General features: G+C 48.1%; 1 protein-coding gene across 1 annotated transcript; it reads left to right on the top strand.

The window, feature by feature from the left end:
* Nucleotides 1-9,916: 9,916 nt before the first annotated feature.
* LOC137159993 (olfactory receptor 52P1-like) lies at nucleotides 9,917-10,855 on the top strand. Its single transcript, XM_067558457.1, has one exon. The coding sequence runs from the start codon at nucleotides 9,917-9,919 to the stop codon at nucleotides 10,853-10,855; it is 939 nt and encodes a 312-aa protein (XP_067414558.1).
* The last annotated feature ends 2,365 nt before the right edge of the window (nucleotides 10,856-13,220 follow it).

The raw sequence follows: 13,220 nt of genomic DNA, 5'->3' as shown, positions 1-13,220 counted from the left end.
ATGTGTTGGCCCCCATATTGAACGATTGTAAAAGACGAGAGATCACACTGAAGTTGTCTCTGACCCAGCACACAGCTGTACAAGATTTATTTCCCAATTCAAGTTGCCGATGGTTGCTTATCTTCCACTAAGGTACCAGCAATAGTAGCCCTGCAGTAAATAGAATACACACGTATGTACATAAAATAAATAAATAGAGCAGTCGCCATGTGCAGTGGTTTGGTTTTTATTTACAATGATGAAAATGTCTTCAGATTTTTCGGCATGTCTTTGCTGCAGCAATTGTTTCAATTAAACTGTAGAAGTCTACAGAATTTGCAACTGAATGGACAACAGAGTAAGACTAAGTCTTTCTTGACCCGTTGTAGCACCTAAAGCACTTTTTGTCCTTTTTGAATGCAAAAAAGACTATTCACCACTGCAGAGTGGGACTGGAGGTGCCAGGTTAATGCACAGGGCAGGAACAACATTTGGAAAGGCTGTTTTCACATTATGCATGTTCCTTATTTTCAGCATTTGCAGTCGTGTAGGCAGAGCTTGTGATAATGGCTTGGAGGTAAGTTGCTTTACAAGTGAGCACCTCTGTACCTGTTATTTAAACACCACTTCACGGAGGTCACTGGACTAGAATTTGGTTAAAGTTCTGGGATACCCTAACAGCAGTACTGTCAAGGTGACCTGTTAAAAATGGAAAACATTTATTTTATTTCTGGATATGCCTGAAATCTTCTATTGAGATGGATGAGAAGTGAATTAGCTGCAGAGGAGCATCCAATCAGGGGCCAGAAGGGCCATACTCATATAAAAGAAAGCAGCAGAGGCAGAGCCTTCCTTCAGTTGCCGCCTGGAACTTGAAGAAGGAGAACCTGATGCCTGGCTGCCTAAAAGATCACCAGGGCTGGATACAGCTCACTGCAGACAGAAGTGAGGGCAAGGAAGACTGCCAAAGACCGGGTGCCTGACTGGGTAGAAGAGTGGCAGGACCATGGACATGTCAGTGCGAGCAGACTTAGCCCAGGGGACTGAGCCCCGGACGTAGTCCATGAGGTCTCAGATTCTGGTGACGTCTGCCAAGACTGACTCCCACCAGGCCTCAATGATTCCAAATAAATCATAGTTCCTTGTCTGTGCCAGGACTTCCAATTCCTCCCGCTTGTTTCCCAGGCTTCATGTACAGACACCTAAGATAACTAGCCGATTGCCCTACTTGCTCAGGATGAATCAGAAATGGTAATGCCACAGTTTCTAAGAGAGCACTGTGCGGGTCTAGCCCTCCACCACCCCATGTGGCTGGGGACTCCCACTGTCACCCCATGGTGGCGGGAGATCTGGGTCTCTCCTTTATTCCCTTTGCCCTGGTGTGCACAACCCTTATGCATGATCCCAGCTGCCCAGGGCTGACAGCTGGAGCTCTTAAAAATAGAAGCCCACGCAGCTTGCGCCTACCTTTATGTACTCCCACGCCTCTGGCAGTTTGGGAACCGCCGTTGTAAACAGATCTGAATGAAAACAACTGCCCAGGAGAAGCAGAAGAAATGTCTGTTGGAATGACTGGCCAATTTTCCAGCTCCATACAGCTCCTCATCACTTTCCGTGCAGCGTTCAGCATATTTGGCTGAATGATGGTGAGTAGATCAGCAGCTCCCTGTGAGCGATGAAAGCGATTGGAAAGCTGTGCATTTATTCTGTCGAGAGGCCTGTAAAACATGGTCATGTAGGAAAAATCTACCTTGTGACAGGCCATTCTCAGGCTTCGTTGGCAGGGGAGTGCCGCCTAGTAGCCAGGGCTTAGGCTGTGACGTGCAGGGGGGATGTTGGCAAGGGACCCCAGGTCCACCCCTGCTATCGTGGGTAACTTTCCTGGCTCACACACGAGCCCTGGAGGAGTTGGCTAACAAAAGGATCTGAGTCCTCACTCCCATGCCTTCTGCCCAGATGCCAGCCTGACCACGAGGGCTCCGCTCCCACTCTCCTGTGTGGTGGGGTCCCCCTAACATCAACTTGGATGAGCCCAGGATCCCTGGGGGGCTTGACCCCCAACCTTGTCATTGTCACATATGACAAGGACATGGGTAGCTCTCTTCTCACCGGCCAGATCCCTGATCCACTGATAATGAGGTCCCTTCTAACCTAATATTCTATAATCATGGGGCATAGGCGCTGTGCTAGGTCCTGAAATTGCTTCTGCTTCCAGTGTAAATAATAAGCATATGGATAAAGTGGGAAAGGCAAAGGCAGTGAATATGGGGTTTCAAGGTCTTCTGCATGTCCTGCCACAACTGTCTGTGCAGTGGGGCTGTGAGCTTCTTTTGAGGTAATTCCAGAAAAGAATGAGACAGTTCTATGAGTGCACACACCCATAGTTAATTTAGGTAGAATGTGATGAGAAGGGTGAACTATCATTATGGTTCAGGACATAAACTGACTGACTGCTGGGGTCAGGATGGAAACCTGCTCCCTCTGCATGTGGTCGCATTGCACAATTTGATACATGACAACTGCTTGAGGTCCTCCTCTGATCTATTCAGCACTGGGTGCTAGAGAAAGGAGAGAGTGTTGTTATTAATTATTTATCTGTTCAGGGAAACATCCAAACTCTTGGCCTCAAGGATGGATTTTCCTCACTAACTAAAGTCAGTTTGTGATAATTCATTCATAGGAAATCTGAGAAATCTCCATCTCTGTCCTCATTTTAGTGCAACACTCAGTGGATTTTCAGGCCTTTTGAAATAACAAAAATAGCTACTTCCTATCTAGGTCTCAAAGTGCTTTACGAAGGAGGTGATATCAATGTCAGCACCTCGCAGGGTGCGAAGAATCCAAAGAGATAATGAGTGATGTTGCTTCAACCCCTGCCTTGGATCTCAAAGGATCATAAGTTGCTTTACGTACTTATAAATTTGATTTAGAAAACGTATACAGAATGCCCTTTACTTGCCCCTGAAATGCTGCCACTAGTTGTGTGGAAAGCGGTGTTTTTAACAGTGCACAGCAACACTACATACTAATTTTACAACAGGAGAGGAGGAACACTGTGTTTAGTCTTAAGTTCCTTAAACACTTTAGATTTGTTTTACAAAACAATTCAATAGAATAAAAGTCAATAAAGACAAATGCACGGTGCTAACTTAGGAAGGAAAAATCAAATGTACAGCTATAAAGTGGGGAATAACTGATTGGGGGTAGTACCGCTGAAGGGGATCTGGGTGGGTGTTATAGTGGATCGCGAACTTGAGTCAACCATGTGACGGAGTTGTGAAAAAGGCAAATGCCCTTCTGGTATGTATTAACAGGAGTGTTGTACACAGGACATGGGAGATCCTTGTTCACGTATACTCCGCACTAGTGAGACCTCAGTTAGAGTGCTGCGCCCAGAGTAGGGTTCCACACTTTGGGAAGGAGAGGGACAAACGTAAGAGCAACAAAAAATGGCAAGTGGTTTAGAAAACCTGACCACTGAGAAAAAGGTTGATGGACCTAGGCACGTCAAATCTTCCGACGAGAAGGCCTAGTGGGGACATAACAACGGTCTTCAGATCTGTAAAAGGTTGTTGTGGGAAGGACGTGTCCTTCCTCGGAGCCTGGGCCTGAGAAAGGGTCACAACGCCCCCAATGCAGAGACCCAGGCCCTGCAGGCCAGGCCACCCGGAAGCAGAGGGCCAGAGCCACGGCCATGGAGGGAAAAATAAAAGGCCGGCCCAGTAGCTCAGTCGGGGGAAGCTAACGCTGGAGGCAGACATGTTTTCCCTGAGGCTGTGGCCTTTGCCTGGCCCAGGCCCGGCCCAGACCCTGCGACTGTTTGGAGCAACTGCCATGCCGAGCGGAGCCCACAAATCCTGCCTGGATTGCCAGGCCTTTGAGAGTGGATAGAGCCGCAGGGCTAGAGTGACTGGAGAGAGCTGCCAAGCGCAAGTGACTGGAGAGGGCTGCTGGACCCTATTGATTGGGTAGGGCCGCAGGATCCCCTAGTAGCTGGGAGCTGGTAGCCGAGCCCGCGGGGTGGGAGAAATCCCCTGAAGCCAGACCTGATCTGGAGGAGCTGCCTGGCGTGTAGGACCCAACAGAGTGGATGAAACCTCATGGACCAGAGGAACCCTTGACTGTAAGGCCAGGGGCTATAGACCATTGGACCTGCCCCACCTGCTTGAGTGCCGGAGGCTCTAAACTTCTTGACTGGCCCTGCCGATTGGAAGCCCAGAAGCTACAGACTCTGCTGCTTGCCCTGCATGTTGGAAGGCTGGGGTCTATAGACTGCTTCACCTGCCCTGCCTGTTTGAGAGTCAAAAGCAACAGACTGCTTTAAAGTCCCACCCTGTTTGAGGGCCGAGGGCCATAGCCTACATGTGCTTGCCAACCCTGCTTGAACGCTGGGGACTAAAGACTACCTAGCCTGCTCCACCATGCCTGAGGGCTGGGGACAATAGACTGCTCACCTGCCCCACCTGTTGGAAGGCCGGGGTCATGGTCACTTTCTGAGGGCACGTACTGATCTCTGAAGGGGGCTCAGGAAGCAGTGTTTCCTCATGGTGGTATGTTGCACGCTGAGGCATTTATGACTAAGTTTGGGCATTCTGTGCTGCCCTCTGTCAGAAAGGCTATGGGATGGGAGGGACTGTTACCCAGTGTGGAAATCCTACATTTGAAACAAGGGTGCACAAGAGCCTGTATACGTGCACGTCGCGGTCTTGGGGATTCAGCACAGGGCTTCTCATCCGGGAGTAACAGCAGATGCTCAGGTTCTATGACAATGAGCAGCAGCACAGAAATGCTGAGAGATAAATGACACATCTAAGCCTTGGCTCTTCTTTTCTCTCTGTTCTTTTAGCAGTGCAGGACAATGCTAACAAGTCTGCAAGACTCAGTTTGGCCTGAGAATCTGCGCCTGTGTTATCAGTGAATCATTTCTTCTGTCCCAGGAGAGGCTCTTAGGTTGAAATTCTCAAGGGTCTGGTTTCTGCACTTCCCGCTGCTCTCGTAGTCCGGGGAATTGTTCCCAGGCCCTGGCCAACGTCAGAGTCTGCAGGGACTGTACGGGAAAACCATAAAGGTCCCTGACCAGCACTGCAAGTGTCAGATGTGAGACTCGTGCACTGATTCTCAGGTCACAGTAAGAAGATTTCCTCTCTGCTGCGCTGGGTTTCGGTGAGTTGCCTGTTTCTGCAATAAAGTTAGTGCTAAGGGCTCGAGAAAGGTTCAAGTCAAGAACAATCAGGGCAGGAATTCTCCAGGATAGAGATTAGGGTTTTATCGTAAATAATTTGTACAAATATTTGTTTTTAAAACCATTTCCTTTTCTGTTACTGTGTCCTTCTGTCTGTCTCTGTATCTCCCTTTTTTTTATCTCTTTGGTTTTTTTCTCTTGTTCGCTCAAGTTTTCCAATTCAGCAACTTTACCGCCAGGTTAAGACGTGTAGCCAGAACCTCTTCAATGGGTACCTGTGATGCCTGAGATTCAGAACAGGAATGGGTCACTCAGGGCTTTACAGACTGCCTAGATTCTGCTCTCACATTCTCCCTTTCAGTGGCTCACTGCACATTAACGTTGGGCTCACTGAGAGCAAAATAAAGGCCCCCTGTGTTTTGAAATCCCCATCTTTCATGCCGGGTCTCAGAAAGCCACATAAACTGGGATCTTCCTTCAGACTCTTTCAGCACCTTAACACAATAGCTCTCGCTGCTGCAGGACCAAAAGCAAGGACCTTCACAGCAGGGAACCTAAAGTTCAAAAGTAAGGGTGAAATCTTGGTCCATTTCAGATCAATGTCAAAACTCCCGTCAGGGCCAGATTTAATCACAAATGCACATTTAGGGACTTAAGCAAAAGGCCTGATTTTCACTGGTCTTGATCCTCGAGTCCTCCCTTCACGTGGAGTCGTCCTGTGGCCTCTAAGGATGTGTGAGCTCAACTGGACCAGAGAAGAACTGACAGGAGAGTAGCTGAAATCTTAAACTCACAGTTTAGAAGCTCAAAACAATTAGGGTGACAATTTCTTTCGGCCGGGAGCTGCTCTCTGTTCCCCTTTGTCTCTGGTTCTGTAGAGGATGAGAAGCACCAAAATGCAGTAAAAATAAAAGCATGTTCTCGACTTAGAGGAAACCAGACAGTGTTGGAAATCTGATTGGGGGAGACACGGCACACACAGTGTGTGTGGGGGGTGGGATGTACAGTATTCAGATCACAGGGGCTCGGAGTCCTGGAAGAGGGTGGACTAGGGAATGGACATTCTGCCTAATTCAGACCTCAAAGAGCTGTAACTAGCCCTCCTGCAATCTCCGGGACCAGACGGGAGTCTGCAATGTGGACACACTGCAGTAGATTGTGTCAGACACATTCCTCTCTCTAGCCCATCCGTCCTCCTGTGACCAGTCCCACAGCAGCCTCATGGAAACTTCAGCAATTGCCAGCACGGAAAAGCAACATCAGGAAGTTGTGGTTGTGTTTCTAACTGGCAGGAATACGCTAAAGCTTTGTGTTGTTTTGAGGAAGAGTTACTTGTGCTGGCTTCTTTTAGTCTCCATGTCCTCTCTCCCCTCCCCTCGGGTCTGTCCCTCTCCTCTTCCCTGCACATGCTGAGTTGCTGCTGGGGTTCTCTTCACCCCCAGACAAGCTGTGCAGGCTGTTTCTCTTCCATTTCCCTTTTCCCCAGTTCACCCAGACACAGTGTTTAATCCAGGCTATGTAGATACTTGTACGAGTTGTCACTGTGTGGTGTGTCCGGCACCTTGGGTAGGTCCTGGGTGAGTGGGATTACTGTGTGGCAGCGTTGGTGTTTGTGGGGGACTGGGAGTAGGGCCACAGACAGGCGGGCAGCACTGAGATGTTGGGGCTTGGAGGGGGCTCTACATGGACAAGCAGGTGGCGCTGGGGAAGGTGGTGGTATGGAATGGGGGGTACACGACAGGCGGGCAGCACGGATGAAATTCTAGTTTTCTTCTGATTGTTGGTCCCAAGCCAGTGCTGGCAGCTTTCCTGGCTCCAAGTGTGTCTGGGCAGGTCTCAGGGCCTCTTTCCCCTAGCAAGCGCCAGAATTCCACCCTGGGTGTCACAACGTTTACTCATTTACTCATTTTTTGTTTGTTTGTTTGGTTTTTTTGATTGATATTTCATCTTTAATCATTGATCTTTGTCTCCCATCAGATCTGACCCTATCGATAATCCCCATCCCAGGCTTCTCTGATTCCAACGCTACACTGGGCGCCAGAGTCTTCTCCAGGCTTCCCAGTCACCCATGGTCCCCACAGCCTATGACCCGCGCTAAGTTCCCTAAAACTCTTCCTCTGCAGAGGTGAAGTGCCCCCGTCCCACCTGCTCCCTTTCCTAGGGGGACAAATGTGGCAGTTTCTCTCCGGTGAGAAACGTCGCACCCCGAGTAGCAGATGCCAAGGCACCTGTGCTGTGCTGCTGCCCTTGTTGCTTCCACACACACTGGGTGTTACTTCGGGGCCACTACATAGGAACAATGAGCATGCTGAGAAGTGTGCACAGTCATGTCAGTGCCTAGGTAAATACAGCTGCCATGTGCATGAGCCCTTGACCACTGGCTGACACAGTGAGCCACTGGGACACAGACGGTTCATCCGGGAGTCTCTGGGATCATTTGTTAGCCAGCTCTGTTAGCCATTAATGGGACAGTTGTACATGCAATTCTCAAGGGGCAGATTTTATATGGTATAATCAGTATTTTTCTTATCTGAAATGTTCTTTTATGCAGTGGCTCACGGGAAGCCTCACACCTGTGAAGAACACACCCAGAGTGTCATTTTCAAAGTTTCAAAGTCACGTGAGACTCTCTCTCTGTGGGAATAAATTCAGCACTGTCATGAGTAAAAGAAAAAAGCCTCCTGTTAGGCTCAGGCACCATCTTGCAAACAAAATGCCTCCAGCTGACACCTGTAAGTGCTGCAGGGATGTGTTCACAGAGCCCCAGGCCAGAAGGCACCATTGTGACCATCTAGTCTGACCTTCTGCAAAGCACAGGCCAGAGACCTGCCCCCAAGGAATTCCTAGAGCAGAGCTTATAGAGAAACATCCAACCTTGGTTTTTTTATAGTCAGAATTCGTCTAAATTCAACATCCTGGCATGGGCTGGTGTTAGACCTTTCTAAGCTAGCCTGAAAAACGCATTATTCAATATTTGTTCCTTATGTGGGGACTCGCAAACTGTTATCAAGTCACCCCTTAGCCATTTTTCTTACACTAAATAGATTGAGCTCTTTGAGGCTATCACTCTAAGGCAGAGTTTCTAATCCTTAAAAATTCTTGTGAATATTCTCTGAATCCTCTTCAGTATATGAACATCCATCTTTAATTGTGGGCACCAGAACTGGGCAAATTATTCCAGCAGCAGTTGCACCAGTGCCAAAGAAAGAGGTAAAATAACATCTCTCCCTCTACATGAGATTCCCCTGTTTATCATGCTTAGATGACGTTAACACTTTTGGACACAGGATCACTCAGGGAGCTCATGTTTAGCTAATTACCCCTTCATGCCTCCCAAATCACGTTCAGTGTCACTGCTTCCCACAACAGAGTCCCCAATTGTGTAAGTATCACATACCTTTTTTGTTCTCTTCATAGCTATCTTGGAACACGTATCGTTTGTTTCTACCCAGTTTGCCCACTGGTCCAGATCCCTGTGAATCAGTAACTCGTCCTACTCATTCTTTACGATCCCCCAATTTTTTTTTAACAAGTGCAAACATTATCAATATTCAGTCATAAGAAAGATAAGGGGCTGAGTTGCAGACAGGTGTCTCTACTTCCACTTGTCAATTAACAAGGCAGAATAACAAAACCACTGTACTTCTTTTGTCTCAGAGAAAGGAAGATGTCTTTAAGAATGTGTCTCACCAAAAGAAACAAGGGACATAAGAGAGCACAAAGTCCCAGCCTGGCATGATAATGTTTATTTTTATGTGGAAAACTTGGCTCATTTCCAAAAGAGGAATTTCATTGTAGATCAAATCTATGGTTCGTCTAGTCAAATGTCCTCAACGTCCTCAAATGTCCTCAAATGTCAGACAGTTAAATTGAAACCTTTTTAAGTGTTGAAGGAATTCAAGTTTTTCCCTCTAGTAGGCATCTATGTTGCACTTATTGACATCGAAAATCATCTCCCATCGTGCTCCTCATTCACCGGGCTTGGTTAGCTCCCTCTGAGGACATCCCTGGACTGGACTATGGCCTAACTAATGTGATGCCATGTGGAAATCATAGAATCATACAATATTGGGTTTAGAAGGGATCTCAGGAGGTCGTCTTGTCCAAGCCCCTGCTCAAAGCAGGAGCAACCCCAAATAAATCATCCCATCCAGGGCTTTGTCAAACAGCACATTAAAAACTTCCAGGGGTGGGAATTCCACCACCTCCCTAGGTAACCCATTCCAGTGTTTCACCGCCCTCCTAGTGAAAAACATTTTCCTAATATCTAACCTAGACTCACCCCACTGAAACCTGATACCACTCCTCTCAGTTCTTTTATCTGCTGCCACTGAAAACAGCCTAGCTCCATCCTCCCTGGAACCCTCTTTCAGGTAGTTGAAGGCTGCTATCAAATCCCTCCTCATTCTTCTTTTCGTAGACTAAGCAAGCCTAGTTCCCTCAGCCTCTCCTCATAAGTCATGTGCTCTAGCCGCCTAATCATTTTGTTGCCCTCCTCTGGACTCTCTTCAATTTCTCCTCATCCTTCCTTTAGTGGAGGCCTCAAAAGTGGACAGAAAACTAAATGTAGCCTTTGCAGTGCTGATTAGAGGGGAATAATGTTGCCACCTCACTGCTCACCCACCTTTCCAGATTGTTGAAACTAGAAAATATTTACTGTGTTACTTGTAATCTCGTGTGTAAACCCCTTTCTGGGTGTGTCTCCCTTCACAGGAATATAACCATTTCACATGGACATTGGCGAATTCACACCTCATGGAGGCTTTCAACCTTACCTCCTCTGGCTCACCAACGTTCATCCTAAATGGCATTCCTGGGCTGGAAGCTGCTCACATCTGGATTTCCATCCCTTTCTCTATATTCTACATCATCAGCTTGTTGGGAAATTGCATGCTTCTGTTTGTTGTCACCAAAGAGAAGACCCTGCACAAGCCCATGTACCTGCTGCTCTGCATGTTGGCGCTCACAGACATAGGCATGTCTTCCTGCGTCATGCCAAAGGCACTGTGCATATTTTGGTTCGGTTTTAAAGGCATCACCATGGATGGTTGCATCACCCAGATTTTCTTCATTTACATGCTTTCTCTTACGCACTCAGCCATCCTTGTGACAATGGGCTTTGATCGCTACGTCGCCATATGTAACCCTCTGAGATACACCACCATCCTCACCAATGCACGAATCGCTAAGCTAGGGCTAGTGGGTTTGATACGAGCTGTTCTCTTGGTTCTGCCCCTTCCCCTGCTACTGCGAAGGCTGCCATTCTGCGCCAACTGCATTATCCCCCACACATACTGCGAGCACATCGCTGTGGTGAAGATGTCGTGTGGGGACACCAGAGTCAACCGGACGTACGGCCTTGTCATAGTATTTGTGATCAGTGGGTTAGACCTGACACTCATTGGCCTGTCTTACGGGCTGATCATCAGGGCCGTCCTCAGGATCAATTCCAAGAAAGCCCACCAGAAAGCCCTCAACACCTGCACAGCCCACATCTCTGTGATGCTGGTGAATAGTACCCTAACCCTCTTCTCTGTCCTGACACACAGGTTTGGTCAGGGCATCCCTGCCCACGTTCACATCCTGTTGGCCAACCTCTATCTCCTTGTGCCCCCCGTGCTCAACCCCATCATTTATGGGGTCAAAACCAAAGAGCTTCGTGACAAAATGGGAAAATACATCTGCAGAATGTGATCCCCTGGGGCCACTGACTTTAAACCTGTGTGACAAGAGGGGGAAAGGATGTGTCCTTGTTAATCAAGGGTGCTTTGTCCCAAATTCGTTGAACTCAGCTTTGAGGAATATCCCAGTGTCAGAAGTTCCTCACACCTGATGTCTTATCCCTCCATCACCAAGCACTGCCCTCTCCATTGCTAAGTTCCATCTCTCTAACCATAACCTGATCTCTTTCAGAATCACCTGTTGTCCCCCAGTTCCACATACCCTGTCACTCGGCCTTTCTGTGACTTCCCGACCACCAGTGTTGATGATTTCTTATATGCTCTAAGACCTGTTTTCCATCACTATGTATATTGATTCTCACCATTCGTCATCTTCTCCATCTTTGACTCTTTTGCCCCTCTCCGCCATCACAAGGTCCCCAGCTCTGCCATCCACCAGGCCCCAACAATGTCTTTCAGTCCTGAGTCTTCCCAAATCCATCTCTCTGAATTCTTAACTAGCAGACACTTGGCGTTTGCCCCTCTACTTCGTCCCCCACAAAGCCATGAAACCCGCCCTCCATTATCAGTTCATTTTGGGACAAACATTGCACACAGACTGGAGACAAAATAAACAAAAAGTCCATTCCATAGAAAAATCCCAGATGCAAAGATGAAGGATGGAAGAATGCCAGGCACTGCTACAGACTAAGGACTGTCATAGAGTCAGGACAGAGGGCCTCAAAAGGGCACAGCAGGGCCAGAGTGTGAGCCCTAGAAGGCCAAAAAACACTTTTCCTGCAAGCAGGGGAGAGATGATTGCAGGGCAATTAGAGACACCTGAACCCAATGAAGGGTTAGTCGTGGCGGACTAAAACCCTGCCTTCCCTAAAGGGAGAGAGAGAAGCACAGGAGAAGGACACTGCCAGAAGGCTGGTAGCAGCTGGGGGAGAAGCTTCACCCGCCCAACAAGCCAGGAGACAGGGCTTCTCTGCAGCTAGAGAAGAAGACAATCTTTGGCCCCAGCCAGCAATGGGAAGCTGGAGCAAGGTAGCTCCAAGGGCAGACAGGGTGACTGGGGACTCCCTGGCCCACTGCAAGGGGTTGAATCGTGAGACCCACAAGGGAGGAGCTGGCTGTTTGCCACACTAGATAAATACAACTGCCTTGTACAGAGCACCTGGTCGCTGGCTGACACTGTGAGCCACTGGCACACAGAGCCTAAACCCGGGACTCTGGGATCATTTGTTAGCCAGCTCTGCTAGCCATTAATGGGACAGTTGTACATACATTGATCAGTTTATGCCGTCGTATCGGTATTTTTCTCATCTGCAGTGTTCATACATTTAATGTCTCACGAGATGCCTCAGCGGTGTGAAAAACACACCTAGAGTATTGTTTTCAAGGCTCAAAAGTCACATGAGATTCCCCTTGGGGCTAAATTCAGCACTGTCATGAATGAAAAAAATGCCTTCAGTAAAGTCAGGCACAAGCTCGCAGAGTAAATGCCTCCAGCTGACTCTTGTATGTACTGCAGGGATGTGTTCACAGAGGCCCAGGCCAGAAGGCACCACTGTGATCATCTAGTCTGACCTCCGGTATAACGCAGACCAGAGACCTGCCCCCAAGGAATTCCTAGAGCAGAGTTTATAGAGAAACATTCATCCTTGTTTTAGAAATTCTTAGTGATGGAGAATCTGCCATGAACTTGGTAAAGTGCTCCACTGGTTAATTACTCTCTCTCTTTAAAGAGTGAAGACATCATTTATAGTCAGAATTTGTCTAACTTCAACCTCCAGACATTGGATGGCAGAAAAGGACCTAATGAAATAGTGAGGAAATAGTGAGGATAGATAGATACATAGACGAGTTACACAGAAAATAAACAAAGATGCAACCTCAGGCTTTCCAGTTCTATGCTAGTCAAATTCCCTTTTCTAGTGCAGGGTCTGATTTCTAACGTAAGTTATCTGTGGTCTCTGAAGAGTTTCCCACGTGCCCCCTGTCTTCAAGGGGATTCAGCATTTCCCAGACAGCACCCTGCTTAGCTGCTGCAGAGTGGCATTGTGTGTGACATTTTTGGCATCACCTACACTAGTGAAGGGCTCTGTCACCACCTGCCTTGTAACCTGGGGGGGCCATAACCCTGTGCTGTGATTGCTCACAGCCCTGCACCAGTATCCAGCCCACAAGTATCATGGTCTCACCCTGGCTTCCAGCAGCCAACTTACTCCTTGCAGGGTGATGCCAACAGCCTCTGCAAATCCATCTCCCCGAGTTCTCATCCAAGGGAAGTCCTGAAGGGACGGGAAATCTTCTGGGCTTTCCTCCATTTGCTCCTATGCTGGTGGAGGACACTATTTGAAGGACATTACTGCCCGGGAAGGAGTGGGAGTTTA

Source organism: Emydura macquarii, unplaced genomic scaffold (assembly GCF_026122565.2).
Source record: "Emydura macquarii macquarii isolate MOO-44397 ecotype Brisbane River unplaced genomic scaffold, CSIRO-AGI_Emac_v2 contig_2065, whole genome shotgun sequence".
NCBI lineage: Eukaryota > Metazoa > Chordata > Testudines > Chelidae > Emydura > Emydura macquarii.
This window is presented reverse-complemented; position numbering and strand designations above follow the sequence as displayed.